We start from the raw sequence: 13,203 nt of genomic DNA, 5'->3' as shown, positions 1-13,203 counted from the left end.
TGTGCTGATTAAAGAAGCAATAAAACTGGCCTTCTTGAGACTAGTTGAGTATCTGGAGCATCAGCAATTGTGGGTTCGATTACAGGCTCAAAATGACCAGAAACAAAGAACTTTCTTGTGAAACTCATCAGTCTATTCTTGTTCTGAGAAATGAAGGCTATTTAATGCGAGAAATTGCCAAGAAACTGAAGATCTCGTACAACGCTGCGTACTACTCCCTTCACAGAACAGTGCAAACTGGCTCTAACCAGAATAGAAAGAGGAGTGGGAGGCCCCGGTGCACAACTGAGCAAGAGGACAAATACATTAGAGTGTCTAGTTTGAGAAACAGACACCTCACAGGTCCTCAACTGGCAGCTTCATTAAATAGTACCCGCAAAACACCAGTCTCAACGTCAACAGTGAAGAGGCGACTCCGGGATGCTGACCTTCTAGGCAGAGTTGCAAAGAAAAAGCTATATCTCAGACTGGCCAATAAAAATAAAAGATTAAGATGGGCAGTCTGAGATATGGCTTTTTCTTTGCAATTCTGCCTAGAAGGTCAGCATCCCGGAGTCGCCTCTTCACTGTTGACGTTGAGACTGGTGTTTTGCGGGTACTATTTAATGAAGCTGCCAGTTGAGGACCTGTGAGGCGTCTGGAACACAGGACTGATGGTTGCTGATAATGGGCCTCTGTACGCCTACGTAAATATTCCATAAAAAATCAGCTGTTTCTAGCTACAATAGCCATTTACAACATTAACAATGTCTACACTGTTATTTTAATGGACAAAAAAATTGCTTTTCTTTCGAAAACAAGGACATTTCTAAGTGACCCCAAAGGCACTTAACCCAAATTGCTCCTTTAAGTCGCTCAAGATAAGAGTGTCTGCTAAATTACTAAAATGTAATTGTCACGTCTACTCCTGCTCCTCCCCTCCGGCGTGCGACGTCGGATTCATCATTACGCACACCTGGCATCCATCATTACGCGCACCTGCAGATCATTATGATTCACACCTGGACTCCATTACCTTCCTCATTACCTCCCCTTTATATGTCCCTCCCTTACGTTTAGTCCTCAGTCGGTATTGTCGTGTGTTTATGCTATATCGCCACTGTTACGCTGTCTTGTTTCATGTTTGTTGTTTTATTAAATGTTTCACCTGCTTCTCGACTCACAGCGTCATTGTTACAGTAATAATAATGAACAAAACAGACTATATAAAATAAATAATACAAATACTGAGCTATATTGTATGCTCAAAACATTTTGAAAATTATATTATTTTATACTAATACAATTGCTCAGAGAAATAGATTTTGTTTAACAAGTAATATTTTTTTCTCAAAAAGATAAAGGTCAAAATTATTGGCACCCCTATTTCAATACCTTTCAATACCTCAACTTGCAAGGATACTGTATATGCACTGAGCCTTTAAAACATTTTTTTTTAATGAGATTGGAGAACACATTGGGAGGGATCTTAGACCATTCCTCCATACATAATCTTTCCAGATCCTTATTATCCTTCGTCTGCGCTGGACTGCCCTTTTCAATTCAAACCACATGTCCAATGGGGTTCAAGTCTGGAGACTAAGATGGCCATTGCAAAATTTTGATTTTGTGGTCAATTAACAATTTCTATGTGGATTTTGATGTGTGCTTTTAGATTATTGTCTTGCTGGAAGATCCACTTGCAGCCAAGTTTCAGCTTCCTAGCAGAGGTTTTTGGCTAAAATGTCCTGGCACTGGGTAAAGTTCCTGATGCCGTTGACCTTAACAAGGGCCCCATTAGGTATAGGGTTCTTTTTTGCTTATGCATCCTTATTTCGACGGCAAACGCACGTAGCCAAAGAGCTTTATTTTCATGTAATCTGACCATAGCACCGGTTCCAATCCAAGAGCAAATGCCATTTACCAAACTATTTGTTGGATGACATGAAAATAGAGCTCTTTGGGCACACACACGAGTGTGTGTCTCTGTGTGTTTCAGTGTGTCTCTTTAAGTATGTGTCTCTGTGTGTGTGTGCATATATGTGTGCACATTTACATTTGAGTCATTTAGCAGACACTCTTATCCAGAGCGACTTACAGGAGCAATTAGGGTTAAGTGCCTTGCTCAAGGGCACAGACAGATTTTTCACCTAGTCGGCTCGGGGATTAGAACCAGCGACCTTTCGATTACTGGCACAACGCTCTGTCTGTGTGTGTGCGAGCGTGTTTTGTGGAATGACTGTCCCCTTAACCCACATCCCTCCCAGCAGCATACCCTTAACCCACATCCCTCCCAGCAGCATAGTAGTCTCTCTCTCTCTCTCTCTCTCTCTCTCTCTCCAAGCTGGTGGCTGTAGCTAACATATGATTTGCAATGCCCTAACAAGCAACTGTTCCTTCATTACTGAATGCCAAAGAGTGTAGATTAACAAAGGGATACCATTGTGGCACATTATAACCAAATAATTATGAAGAGGTATCACAACAACAAACGGTTTTGTAAATGTCTCTTAACCTTGACAAAGATGTAGTCGTCTTGGACTGAGAGAGAGTTGTGGTCGATCTTCCCCAGGAACTGAGCCGTCACCATCTTGTCTGAGCAGTTCTGGATCAGACAGGTTACATACAGGTACCCTGGGGAGAGAAAAAGAAGAAAAGTTAAACTTTTAGAGGGATAAACAATGTTGATAAAGTTTTAGTGTGCTCAGATTTAGTGTGCATGTGTGCGTACGTGCAAGAGACAGAGAGAGGGACAGCGAGAGAGACCAGACAGACTGTAAGAAAAGGAGAGGCAGATATGTTGAAAGTTATCAGGTAGCCAGGGAGTGTTTTAAGTGCTGAGCTGTATTAGATACAGCAGATCTTCACCAGCCGCATTACTTTTCTCCAGTCAAAAATGGCAGGGGGATTAGGCCTCCGACAGAAAGGCAGAGAGGGTTAGGTTAGCTTCTGTCGCTACGCTAAACCGTACCGAATTTCACACAGCAGCAGCTGCATCAGCAACAACAGTCAGTAGTGACAAGACTGCTGAAAATCCTTCAGCTTTCCGCCTCCCAAGCCAGAAGGAGGTGACAAGCTAGCGATTGAGGAAAATGCAAACGGTCCAAAACACCCCAAAATCAAACTTGTGCCTTAGGGGGATGTCTTAAATTCTACGTTTTCAAGTTCTCTCTCTTTCTTTCTTTTGTTGTTTATTATTGCTTAACTTTTGTTTTAGTCTGGCTGGCGGAAAAATGGACTTGCAAATGTATTGAAATGACCAGACATTTAATCAAAACAGCATACGGGGAGAACTCATTAAAAGGCAATTAGATTGGCTAAGCATTCAATTCCAGCTTGTGACACGCACACTTATTCATACCGCTCACAGACCTGCTACACTCTCGCTACCTGACCGACTGAGGAGGCTGACAAGGAAATAATGCAAAACAACTGAAAATCATGACATGGGAAACAATGTAGCAGTTGGAAAGTAAAACTTCAGGAAAGAAAAGACTAAAGGGAAGAAAGCTGGAAAAGAGCAGAAGTTTTTGGCATATAGTAATCTCTTCAAAACATACAAGACCACCATGGTTCCCAACATGAATAATGTGTCTAGTTTCAAAGATGGTGTGAAAGATCACGTGATAGTGGGAGAAGAGGAGGTTACTTAGAGTTTTGTCAACATGTTTATGTGAGTCTGTGTGCACGTGTTCAGTGTGTTGCTGTATGTATCTGGGTGTGTGACAAGACGACAGTGTGTCCATGTGTTTGCGTTAGCACCCTTACTGCTCCCCACATCAATCTCCCTAATGACACACACAGACCCTGCCAGCCTCCCAGCGAGCCTGCATCATCCATCAACCCCCCACCCGTACCCCCTCCCCCCATCTTCACCCACCATCCCTGGGCACAGACCTTACGCGAGTCCCAGGATTTGTGTTAGAACTAGGCCTCTCTCTGGGGTTCAGCTCCACTGTGTGACCAGGGCACCCTCCATCCCCCTTGCTACCTGCCATCGTTTAACCTTGACAGGACCCAGGGTGACAGGGTGGCACAGGGGGAACAGCTTGGCCTGGCATGCCTGGACGCATGGGCCCCTCTAACCCATCCGTCTGGATGTGTGAGCTGCCATACGATAGAAAGGCGGGGGAGAGGGGGACCATGTGGTCCTGCCTTGCCCAGGGAAGAGCTCTCCTGCCTGGGCAGCTGGCCCAGACAGACAGACTCTCTGGTTCTCTGAAAAAACACAGCCGGGCTTGTTCGGGATGACAGGTTTCCCAATCCCAGCTGCATGTCCGGTTCCCAATCAGAAAGTATAGACACACATATGGGATTTGGGAGTTGTTTCTCACTTTTTTGTGGAGGATGATAACACTGTTTTAAGTATGACACTTTGGTGACTTAATTTCCATCAGGAAAACGGTGTTAAGTAAACAAGATATTATTAACATGTCCTCTCCTTCATTTGTCCTTCCTCTCCTTCTTTTCGTGCCTTCGAGTCTCAGACTCTCCTGGTCTACACTGTGAGATTGTGGGTTGTGAAAGTGTACCGAGGTAGAAGACATTCTAACGCAAACACACATACATTCTAACATAGGCAGGCAGACACATGCAAATGTGTACACGTGTGCACACACACACACAAGCGCACACATGCACACGCGCACACAAACACACACAGCCATCCCCACCCCCCACTCTACACACACACCTATTCCCCTTGGTGGGTCGTGCAGCGCTAACCTGGCTGGCTGATGATATGATAATATAATATAATGATAATATCATATAATGATATGATAATCCTGGTGCCTGTGGGAGTTGAATGAGGAGGTGAGAGCGTTGAACAGACAGACTTGTCTTCAAGGGAGAGGAATAGCGTGAGAGATAGGTAGTTGAGGGTAGCAATGTGTGTTTAGGGGATTCTAGAAGAAGTAGAGGGAGTGGTGATATCTTTCTAAGAGTCTTATTTAGTCGGTGAGAAAGTGTGCAAAGATGTAGTTCACATAATCCATACACACATGCATGCACGCTGAAAGAAGAGCACCATACCTCCACTTGTGTCCTGCATCTCCATATGCACCAAGTCAGGGTCCACATCTACACCAGCCACAGACCTGAAAAAGATGAGGTTAGTTTTAAAGTTGGCAGTTGGGAAAACAGAACCGAACTAGTCGTGCACTTAACCCTCCTTTGCTTCCTCTCTCTCTGCCCCCCCTTTCTCTCCTTCTTCCTATCGCCACTTTCTCTCTGTCAACAAAGTGAATCTGATTAGAAGTCGGCAGTGAAGTCTGTGAAATCTCCCCAGCTCTGTAAAGATATAGGTGAGACATAAAACCTCCATTACGCTCCCTATAAAGAGGCTTTATGAGTCGATTAGCAAGCTGGGGAAGAGAGGGAGAGAAGGAAGGGGGGAGGGAAGAGGAAAGGAGGGAGGGAGAAAGAGAGCGAACAAAACACCTTCTGAACAAGTTGTATTCTATATCACTTTTTCCTTATGTCCGTATTCTACTCACATACTGTGTCATTCTCTGAGTTGTGTTTCCTGTCTGCTCTTGGCCTCAAGCACCATACGAGCCACCATTTCACCACCAATAACAAATTCACATCTGTTCTATTATTCCATGGGATAGCCACTAGCCAGCAATGCTTTACACAAGATAAATAGTTGAAAAACCCAACTCTGAACGAGTAGAGAAACAGACTGGTATAAAGCACTAGTGTCTGTGGCGTCCATCTTGTCGGAAGGACCACCCTGCCAGATAGAAGCTGACTAGCTCTTTAAAGTGCTCCTGATTTATAAGGATAGGCTCCCAGACCACTCTTCTCTTCCGCTCCTTTATGAGCGGTAGGCCATGCAGTGAGGATAAAAGCTATTCCAGCCCCAACAATCAGCTAATTCTGGCCTATCAGAAAGCATGGATGCTTTTAGAGGCTTTTCAGAGCCAAGAGTTTTTCTTGGTCAGGTCAAAACATCCTGGCCCTAATGTGTTCTAGTTAGAGATAAATGTTTTGCTTGACCATATGACATGACCAGGAAAATCTCCCTAGGCATATCACTTCTGTGTCTCTGTCAGTATTTTACGTCTCATTACATACTGCTATTGTACTGTTTGGGGAGTCACTGGCCAAAGCAAAATATATGTGGTGATATTTTATTAGTAGTCAGTGGTTAGGGCTACAAATGTGGTGCTTGGATTACATATATGGTACGTAATCTTTTGATCTCTTATTTCCTACAGCTAGTGCCAATACATACACCACCTGTCAAAAGTTTTAGAACAGCTACTCATTCAAGGGTTTTTCTTTATTTTTAATATGTTCTACATTGTAGAATAATAGTGAAGACATCAAAACTATGAAAAAACACCCCCAAAAAAGTAACCAAAAAAGTGTTAAACAAATCAAAATATATTGTATATTTGAGATTCTTCAAATAGCCACCTTTTGCCTTGATGACAGCTTTGCACACTATTGGCATTCTCTCAACCAGCTTTACCTGGAATGCTTTTCCAAAAGTCTTGAAGGAGTTCCCACATATGCTGAGCACTTGTTGGCTGCTTTTCCATCACTCTGAGGTCCGACTCTTCCCAAACCATCTCAATTTGGTTGAGGTTGGGGGATTGTGGAGGCCAGGTCATCTAATGCAGCACTCCATCACTCTCCTTCTTGGTAAAATAGCCCTTACACAGCCTGTCCTGTTGAAAAACAAATTATAGTCCCACTAAGCCCGAACCAGAAGGGATGGCGTATCGCTGCAGAATGCTGTGGTAGCCATGCTGGTTAAGTGTGCCTTGAATTCTAAATAAATCACAGTCACCAGAAAACCACCCCCACACCATAACACCTCCTCCATGCTTTATGGTGGGAAATACACATGCGGAGATCATCCGTTCACCCACACCACGTCTCACAAAGACACGGCGATTGGAACCAAAAATCTCCCATTTGGACTCCAGACCAAAGGACAGTTTTCCACCGGTCTAATGTCCATTGCTCGTGTTTCTTGGCCCAAGCAAGTCTCTTCTTCTTATTGGTGTTCTTTAGTAGTGGTTTCTTTGCAGCAATTCGACCATGAAGGCCTAATTCACACAGTCCCCTCTGAACAGTTGATGTTGAGATGTGTCTGTTACTTGAACTCTGTGAAGCATTTATTTGGGCTGCAATTTCTGAGGCTGGTAACTCTAATGTTCCTTTCCTCTGCAGCAGAGGTAACTCTGGGTCTTCCATTCCTGTGGTGGTCCTCATGAGAGCCAGCTTCATCATAGCGCTTGATGGTTTTTGCGAATGCACATGAAGAAACGTTCAAAGTTCTTGAAATGTTCCTTATTGACTGACCTTCATGTCTTAAAGTATTGATGGACTGTTGTTTCTCTTTGCCTATTTGAGCTGTTCTTGCCATAATATGGACTTGGTATTTTACCAAATAGGGCTATCTTCTGTATACCCCCCTACCTTGTCACATCACAACTGATTGGCTCAAACGCATTGGAAAGAAATTCCACAAATTAACTTTTGAGAAGGCACACCTGTTAATTGAAATGCATTCCAGGTGATTACCTCATGAAGCTGGTTGAGAGAATGCCAAGAGTGTGCAAATCTGTCACCAAGGCAAAGCGTGGCTATTTGAAGAATCTCAAATATAAAATATATTTTGATTTGTTTAACACTTTTTTGGTTACTACATGATTCCATATGTGTTATTTCATAGTTTTGATGTTTTCACTATTATTCTACAATGTAGAAAATAGTTTAAAAAAAAGAAAAACCCTTGAATGAGTAGGTGTTCTAAAACTTTTGACTGGTAGTGTACATCATATACTGTATAAGGTTGTATAATGGCTTTGTAATCGTATCCATATGTGAAATGCAATGCATTGTGAAGTGTAAGGAAATTGCCTCTAACCCCAGAACTGGGATCAGTTTTACATCTCAACTAATAGTGGTCAAAGGTCAGATTTGTGTTAGGTAATCAGATATTAGCCACAACTTCTGCTTGCAGCAAAACGCACTTTAGAACTACCCTATCTATCCCCATACAGTAAGATGTGCTGGGGATGATTTGGTGTTAGGGATGGACAGATGTCCAGGTCTAAACCCTACTGGCTTTACAACCACTGATCTGGAACCAGCTGATAACTCAGGTCTGTCCATGTCTCAACACTACTGGCTTTACAACCACTGATCTGGAACCAACGGGAACAAATATCATTTCTGAGAGGCGAGAGCAGCAAGCAGGCAGGCACTGTCTCTATGACCTTCTGGGTACGCTCCGAACAGGAGCAAGCGAGCGAGCAAGCGAGAGAGAGAGAGAGAATGCAGAAGGGGTGAGGAGATAAAGCTCAAAGTGAAAAACTCTCTCTAACCCATGAGCTCGAAAACTGATTTTGTCAGTGAGGGTGTAACAATGTAATGGCCAGAGTTACAGTACTGTAAAGCAAGTGGGAGAGATAATAGCAATAGAAAATCACTGACCAAAATATCCTGTCCTTGGTCACTCGTTCCTGCATTAGAATCCACTTCCGGCCCAAATCCGTGGACACGTAGAGCTTTGAATAGAAAACAATCAAACTATCAAACAATGATATTACACAAAGGTTGCTACAAGTAGTAGCTCATGTCATAAATTGATATGAAAAAAATATAAATGCCCGACAAATAGGAGCTGTATGGATAAAGAGGTGGACTGGATGATTGTCATAGCTTTTCATGTCAGTATTGGAGATTTTATGGTGTCAGAACATCCCTCGGTCTTTAGTAAATTGGGAGTCTATGTGTTGAAGAACGTCCGGTCCAGTAAGTCAAGCAAAATAATTTCACGGTTCACCTACCTCAGGCAAACCTCTATTAATCTTAGTTGGCTATTCCGTGTGTGTGTGTGTGTCAATTTTGTTGTGTGTGCATGTGTACCATTGATCAGCTTAATAATGAATATGTATTGATTTTCCCACAAGGTATCCCAGCAGACATGAACAGCACAAAAAAGGTTTCACCAGCAAGCCTGTACACATTCCCTTACTGCCACACACACACACACACACACACACAAAGTTGGTGGCACCTTAATTGGGGAGGACGGGCTCGTGGTAAAGGCTTGAGTGGAATCAATGGAATGGCATCAAATACATGGTTTGATACCATTCCATTGGCTCCGTTCCAGCCATTATTATGAGCCGTTCTGCCCTCAGCAGCCTCCACTGACACACACGTAGGGTATTGTAAGTGCATACATGCTTCAGCAGAAATCAACAAACCTTTACAAACACTGAAACGCTCACTGAAATCCAGAGAGCACAATTTCATCGATAAAATTAAACACAATAAAACCGGATTGATTGCCTGAACCAAGATAAATCAAACCTGACCATAGCAACATCTCCTAAGAATAACCAATTGCAAGGGGCACCATCTCACCAATCATCTTTCCCTACAAATATATGAATTCTAACAGGGTGTTGGAGGAGAGGGGGGCTACCGTAGGCCTCCCATCTCTTTCTTCCGCTAAATGATTTTTTGTACCGTTAAATGACTTTTTACTCTCCATCTGTAGCCTGGCCATATGGAACAAATTAAAACCTAATTGAATTTCTTGTTTAATTAACTGTAAATGATTAAAGTGGTGCTCCCTCCATATGCTGTTGCTACTGTGACTGTGAGTTATCTGAGAAGAGATCGTAGAATATGATGCAGAACTGTCCCTCGACACTGATCTACGGTCAGTTTTGTGTTTTACTACCCTAATGGTTATGGATTTTTAAATGTTTGGCATTTGGGGAAGGTCAGCTGATCCTACATAGATCTGTATCTAAGGGCTGGTCAATTCAACACACTTCTCCTACTCAGTATTCCCTACACTGTAGGCTATATAATTACACCCGTGTTGAATAAAACAGCATGCAGTAAATATTAGTCATATTTCAAAAATTTTTATACAGCATGGGTGAATTGGAAATGTGTTTTTTGCATATCCCAACTCCCCCTGAGACTGGGGTAACGGCCAGCCATTAACAACAGCGATCCTGGAGCAATTAGGGTTAAGTGCCTTGCTCAAGGGCACATTGGCATATTTTTCACTTTGTCGGCTCGGGGATTCTAACTAGCATCATTTCAGTTACTGGCCCATAGCTCTAACAGCTAGGCTTCCTGCGCCACACAACACTACGATGCTACACACTACGCTTTGCTAGGGCAAGGCTATCCTAGCTGTGAATTAAGTAGCACTGTCCAAAACAAGTTTGCTGCTCAATTCGATTTTTGGTATTTTAGCATATTTTCAACATATATTTCTGTTCAATGTGAACTGATATAAATGCTATGAACATTAAATAGATATCCCCACAAAAGCACAATTATCTCTGATTATGACATGGTTGTTGACCCACCTTTCCCTCCTTGCAGTAAGCCAGCACCTTGTCCTCCTCCTTGGGGTGGAAGACGAGAGTCTCGGCGGTGAAGGAGAGGGGCTGTCGCTGGAACGAGGAGCCCTCGTCTGTACTAATGAACAGCATCTGGTCACGCTCGTTAATGGACGAGCTCACCAGGATCACCTGACAGAGAGAGGTCAGCGGTTAGAAGGGAGATAAGGATAAGGTCATACTGTATAGGGTAATGGTAATGTGGTTATATTTGAATTGGGTTTATTGGGTTGAAATGCGACGGAAGCCCTGTCAGCAGTTTTATGGTACATGTGGAGAGACACGCATGCACCCAAGCACGCAATATTTCCAATCAGGGCCATTCTCAAGGCCACCAGAACACTACATCCCCACGGCCCACCGCTTACTCCGTGGCGACACCATATTGATTATCTAATATTCCCTTTTATAGCTTATAACAGAAACACATTAATTGGGGGAACACTGAGCTTACCATCTCACCAATCACCATTAAGTGTTGGACACGCAGAGGTAAACCCCCTAAAGGGCTGAGCAACACTAACTTATTAGGCAATCAGATCGCTCAAGATTCTGTCATCTGCAACAATCAGACATGGGGGAACCGTCCAATGAGGGGCAAGATGGGAAAAGTGTTCATCTACATTTTGCATATACACTGAATTTGTGCCATATAATTGCACAAGCTATCCTACTTCCTCTCTCTTCCTCTCTCTTCTTCTCTCTTTTCATCTCTCTTTATTGCTATGCCCCTCATGCCTGCAATTAAGCATTACTTAGGGCGCTCCGCTCTGCATCGCACTGGCTCCCCAATCTGGGCTGTGTGTTTGTGTGCTGTGTAATGGTTGAGCGAGCTGTGTGTGTGGGGGGGGGGTGTGCGCATGCATGTGTGTAAGGGTTGAGCGAGCCGGGTCTAAGCAGCCTTCTATGGATCGCCACGGTCAATTAACAACCCCTAGCCTGGCTGTTTGTTCTGCCTGCATACAGCTGCCACACTGCCTGTGGAGAGATGGAGAGAAGAGACACTTCTTTTTCATTCACAGAGATGGAAGGAACTGAGGAAGGATGGTGGGATGGCGAGATGGAGAGTTGGAGGGATAGAGAGCAGAAAAATGGAGTGGAGGAAAAGTAATTAGGAATCTCAAAGGCCAAGAGACATACTTTGATGTGTGTGTGTGTGTGTGTTCCCATTTTGCCCTGCTTTCCCTGGGGGACCCATCCATCAAAATGTCCCTCTATTCCAATACCTCTTGTTTAAACAGAACTCACCCAGCTTTACCTGATGACTACTATGAGAGGACTATTCTAACATCACACACCTTAACCAAAGCCAGTTCTGACCCTCTCTGACCTCCCCTTTATTACAACAGCTTACAGATTTGACATTTTTACATTTTAGGTAAGGAACAAAGCGTAATAAAAGTAGTGAAAGTCCAATCTGAACAACACAACATCAGCAGTTTGGATCAGATAAAGAACCTTGTGACCAAATAACCTTACAGACTGCCTGAAATAGCTTCGCCCAAGCTATCATTATTGGATTAGGAAGTGGCATCAAAGAACAGTATAGGCTACCCCTGCCTGCCTTCTATCCCATTCATTACCTACTGGTGTTGCAGTACCGCTGACAAACTATGAGTGGTGCTGTTGTCAAGCCGACAGAACACTCTACCTCTTGAAAAGCAACCAAACAAGAGAAAGCAAGGTTAAACCTCACCCTTGGTCCTTTTTCCCTGACTTCACTCACGACAACAACTAAGCCATGAACTTTGAGAAGTCAGTACAAGGAGAGAGAAACTACACTATTGCTGCTGTACTGAGAGTTCAGACTCTCAGAATCAAAAGCTTTTCACCACAACCATCGCTCAAAACTGTTTCTTCCAAGTCATAACTCACGCTCACTCAGTACAGAGCTCCTATTGTGTGTCGCAGATAAAAGCGCTCCCAAAACTTCCTGTGTCTACACTTGAGACAGCATAGTGAGTGTATGATACATTGGGGGAGTAATGTTAATAGGAATACCATAGAAATGGCAATACTGTTAGTACTCTATCTATAGGCCTCAAACAATAGTCACTCTCTTGTGGGTAAGAAAAAGAGACAAATCAAGCCTCATTCACTATTGCCAGCTTCTGATCGTCTTTGAGCTGCCATCAGTGATCACGCTTAATCTGCCCTGTGGACTTAAAAGAAGTAAACAACATTGAAAGTCCCATCGCTTCCTCCCGGATCAATGTGTATTAGGTCATATAATCGCTTATAAAACGCATCTGCTTAGGTATATACGAGCACAGCAAGTTTTATCTATCTATACAGATACATGTAAGGGGATGGGAAATGGTTTGATAGACGGTTGTGGGACAGATCTCAGTGACTTGAGACCATACTACTATAACTTGGAGAGATTAAGAGATGCTAATGCTTTGGGTATACTTTACTGGGTAAACAAATGTAGTCCCCCACACAGTGGGAACACAAATACATGTAAGGCACCATGGCACACACAAACACACACACACAAACACACACACACACACACACAAACACACACACAAACACAGGCCCGTATCACAGATGTAATGAATCACACAAGGACAGTCTGACTCTTTGTCTGTCTCCTAGAACCCAGCAGTCAAATGAAGACTCCTCAAAGGAATCTTATATTTACTACCCCTGCTCTACCAACTGTATAGTAGCACACATGCACAAATTCGACATCTCTACCAGGCTGCAAACTGATGCCGATGCACCATAATAATATTCATCACTTTGGAGTCATGCGAGTGCATTTTCTTTGTCTAATTTGTAAACGTCTCGAGGCGCTCCTATCCGCCCGAGCTGAGGAAAA

General features: G+C 43.3%; 1 protein-coding gene across 5 annotated transcripts in view; it reads right to left on the bottom strand.

The window, feature by feature from the left end:
• Window positions 1–13,203, bottom strand: part of LOC121554344 (VPS10 domain-containing receptor SorCS2-like) — a 327,241-nt gene that overhangs the window by 46,825 nt on the left and 267,213 nt on the right. For all 5 annotated transcript variants that reach the window (XM_041867882.2, XM_041867879.1, XM_041867881.1 and 2 more), the window contains exons 4-7: window positions 10,344–10,508; window positions 8,437–8,510; window positions 5,014–5,078; window positions 2,495–2,613 (exon numbers count right to left, since the gene is read on the bottom strand). In XM_041867882.2, the coding sequence (XP_041723816.1) occupies window positions 2,495–2,613; window positions 5,014–5,078; window positions 8,437–8,510; window positions 10,344–10,508 (423 nt within the window). The remainder of the gene's footprint in view (window positions 1–2,494; window positions 2,614–5,013; window positions 5,079–8,436; window positions 8,511–10,343; window positions 10,509–13,203) is intronic.

Source organism: Coregonus clupeaformis, chromosome 19 (assembly GCF_020615455.1).
Source record: "Coregonus clupeaformis isolate EN_2021a chromosome 19, ASM2061545v1, whole genome shotgun sequence".
NCBI classification, from domain to species: domain Eukaryota; kingdom Metazoa; phylum Chordata; class Actinopteri; order Salmoniformes; family Salmonidae; genus Coregonus; species Coregonus clupeaformis.
This window is presented reverse-complemented; position numbering and strand designations above follow the sequence as displayed.